The 3,862-nt window shown below is 38.8% G+C and overlaps 1 protein-coding gene across 1 annotated transcript in view; it reads left to right on the top strand.

Moving 5' to 3' along the window:
* Positions 1-352: 352 nt before the first annotated feature.
* The window catches only part of Smp_131520 (putative hypothetical protein), a gene marked incomplete at both ends in the record, with an annotated part of 32,372 nt that continues 28,862 nt past the window's right edge, over positions 353-3,862 (top strand). Inside the window, 2 exons of the mRNA XM_018790272.1 lie at positions 353-407; positions 1,355-1,531. Of these exons, the coding sequence (XP_018655632.1) occupies positions 353-407; positions 1,355-1,531 (232 nt within the window). The remainder of the gene's footprint in view (positions 408-1,354; positions 1,532-3,862) is intronic.

The following is a 3,862-nucleotide window of genomic DNA, read 5'->3' as shown; positions in this document are numbered from 1 at the left end:
CACATATCTATGCTACTGCAATAATAGATTTAATCCTGAAATTATAGATTTGTCATGTCGTGACTACCTAATCTATAAGATGTCACATGGAGGTCACACCATAGTTTACACTGACCCGACTTATCGTGCAGTCAGCAATATAATATACAAAATCATATATCCGATATGAAAAGGTAGAAGTTACATATAGTGACCATGCCTGCATGGTCGAGCCACCCATATGGGTCACCTGTTCCCGAGTTCACCATTTCTGACCTTCTTTAAGTGTTAAATGTTGGATGCGAATCGTCCCAGTTACCACTACATATACTCAGTGAATGCCACCAAAGATCTGGAACTATCATTTAAAACCATGATAGGACCACAAGTAAAGCAACTTGTTTACACGTTCAGGTCACAAAGGCAACGTAAGCGATGCTTCTTAAGAACTGAAATAAGAAGTTTGCCCACATTAGGAACAAATGGTTCCCAACTACTGCCAAAAGCTTTAACAATTTTGTAGTTGAACTTAAAAATGCCACAAGTATCCGGAGTTTGACAGCGCCTTAACCAGTAACATCTCTTATGATCGAAATTTGCCAACCCAGTCAAATCAGAGGTCAGAAGTGAAGAGGTTTGAAGACATATTTGATAGACCATTGATATATCGAGAAGTGGCTAGCGGTTGTAGGAGATGTGAAGCACGGCGTACCCACTAGTGATCTGGTGAGGATGCATGACCGAGTGCCTTCAGATAAGTGAGTCTAGTAAAACCAATGGGGTAAGCATCAAATGCCAAAGACTTACAGAGCTGTTTATGTCGGGGATTTATTCACCGCTACAAACTAACCAAAGGATAATTGCCCAGAAATTCAGCTGTCCTATATATCAGAGATAACCCCAAGTGTAAGTTATCAGGTAATGTCATGAAGTGATTAACAGTTTAAATGTTTACCTTATTTTCATCGAAAGATTATTTATGAACCTCACCAGGAGTTTAGCGAAGACGCATATTAGTAGATTGGGTTCTTTTTGTCACAAGTCAAAACGCTATTCGTGTTGCCCTCAAAATAAGGAGAATTTTGAACTCATATTACGACGCCACATTGCAAAGATTTTAGCAAGATAATATAGATCATAAAGATTTCTACCTTTCCTAGTGAAGACTGATCGTTTTTGTAGCCATAAATTAAGCGCCAGGTTGGAAAGTTCGCGAAACAGCGGGTCATTGCCTATCCGTCGACTAAATGTTCTTCACTTGATTTGTCTTACCTCCTCACAGCAAAATGCTGTCTCACACAGTGTCTACAAAGTGTATCCGAGAATTCTGCCAGGTCACCGGTAGGTCGTTGTAACAGTGCTTGATGTTTTTCAGGGTCTGACGAAGAAACTGCTCGTTCATTTTTGTCAGCTTGTAATAATAATTTGGAATTGGCTGTTAGTCTTTACATGGATGATCCAAGCAGGGTTCCTTCTCAGAGCCCAACGGAAGAATACCGGACTCCTATTCCTCAAAGAAACGAACAGTTACTCCCCGTTGTTGTACCACTTCGTAAGTTGATCAACTTATTTGTAAATATCTCTATTGTAACTTAATTCAAATGGAAGTATGTTTTGCCTACTGTGGTGTTGTACAAGTGTTAGGTAGAGAACATTTAGTTGGAAAATAACTTCATTTTGTGTTTGGGGTTTGATCTCTAAATATCTCAAGATCTGACAGCTTTGGTAGTATGATTAATTAAGTGCTATTTAGTTTCAGTAGACATCATTCATATCTCGGTTTTGACGTTTGTACTGTAACGTTAGTCTCTATTCGTTGGCAACACCGCTTTCTAACATGTAATTCGAAGGAAAGCGTGTTTACGTGTTTGTCCAACATCTCATCTAAAACCATAAGCATTTTCAGTTTTTGCCATGATCTGTGTTTGCTTAACGTTGATTCGCTTAAGAATGTTGATGCTCTCTATAAGAGTTAGTGGTACGCTCTAAATTCTGTCTTAATCCTATACAATGAATCGAATAATTAATCACTTGTTAGCTAAAATGATATATGAGTACTGTCTTTTTTCCACACAATGCTTTCGTTTGAGTATTGTTTATATATTTAGGATTACTGCTTTCGAATTGAAAATCCTCACTGAAGTCACTTGGCTTGTTATTTAATCTTATTTTTAACAGCAATTTAGATCTTCAGTTCAATGAATAGCTAATGCTAGAGTTATCAATGTTTTTTTTAAGCAACGGTAGTTCGTCCGTGGTACAGTAGACTTTCCAAATTTACTCTGGTTATCACAGAATATTACTTGTTCACATGTGTGTCTGGGCAAAGGGATAACGAATGTAAATATTGGCACTGACAGTTGACCTCCACCAAACAATATGGATCTCCCTACGAGACTTAGTGGAGCAATCTGTCATTTCATAAACGGATGACATATTTTAATCTGATTGTCATCTCTTTTTCAACCCAGATCATCGTAACACTGGGGCAGGCTGTACAATGAAAAAGCCTTTCGTCACTCCTAGATGGACACTGGGGTGTGAGTAGTCAATGTCCTGAATTCAGACATCCACGATCTTGTTTAAATTCCACAACGTAAAGAGTATCTAATTGATTTCACCAGCAGCCCTCAAACATTTAATTTTTTTCGGTTATGATGTCTCTGTACTTTACTGCTTCTATTCATTATACTCCTCCTTATAGGCTTTTATGAACGGTAGACCATGTTAATGAAGCAATTAGCACTCTGTATACTTTTGATTTTCACGAGATATGTACTCACACTTATGGTTTAGGATAACTAACTTCTTAGTAAGTACAAAACAAGTCATATTTTGCATTCCCTTCTGAATAATAAGACATCTGCTCCTGCCACAGTACTGCTGTCCTTTTCAATGATTCATAGCAAATGGATAAGTAAGGTATCTGAACATTTAAGTTGCATAAAAAGGGGTAAATTGCATTCAAATTAATATGTGCAGATTATTGTCGCTTGTTGCGTTTTCTGTATATGTATGTATCAAATGCTCTTGAGAAATTGACTTTGTATTTGTTATTCAATAAAAGTCTCTTGATTTACATGCTAGAACTTTATGGGTCCACTTAGGACTAACAATAATTTTCTGTCCCAACCGTTGCTGCTACCTTGACTTGGTGGTCGGGCTTGTCTTTCGTGATGAACCAATCGAGCTATACTGGCTGGAACAATCGGTCCTCAAGGTCCTACCATGCCAGACAGGTCGGTTGATGAGTGGTAAGACTAAAAGCAGCAAACCCAAGGCCCGAGGGTGAAGTCGTACTATTAACTCTACAGAGGTGTGACAGCAGTAAGATGTTTCCTTTAGACAGCCGGCATAACGGCTACACTGTCTTCCCACAAGGAAGGGTGGGGTTAGAAAAGGTCGACCCTGAAGATGCACACCACGCTTTATCCCACGGATTCCCATATCCGGCTGTAAGGTCCCAACAAGTACGGAGCGAACACAAAAATTAGTCACAAAAGTCGTGTGTGACCGACCTCAAGCAGTTGTCCTTTGGGCACTTCGGTCACGCCCTCAGGTCACTAAGGCCACCTCTAACCCAATTTAATTTTCAGGTGCCTCCAGGAGAACCCTTCCACGGTGTGGGCAATCGGGAAGTGATAACCGCCCTCGTACCTCTAACAACACTTAAGATCACTATTCATAAGCAGATGATCAAGTTTAACCTTGAAATGAACTTGTCAAACGAGTTATAAAATTGTTTGATGCTTTTTCTCATTTAATCTGATGAACATTTCTGGGTAATTCTTTTTTTTTCTTTGTTTTTTTTTTCAACTTTAAACAAAGCTACCGCTAGAAAGAATGTGATTCATAACTGACAAACTTAATACCATCTATCTTC

The sequence above is a fragment of the Schistosoma mansoni genome, chromosome W (genome assembly GCF_000237925.1).
Source record: "Schistosoma mansoni strain Puerto Rico chromosome W, complete genome".
In the NCBI taxonomy this organism is placed as follows: domain Eukaryota; kingdom Metazoa; phylum Platyhelminthes; class Trematoda; order Strigeidida; family Schistosomatidae; genus Schistosoma; species Schistosoma mansoni.
This window is presented reverse-complemented; position numbering and strand designations above follow the sequence as displayed.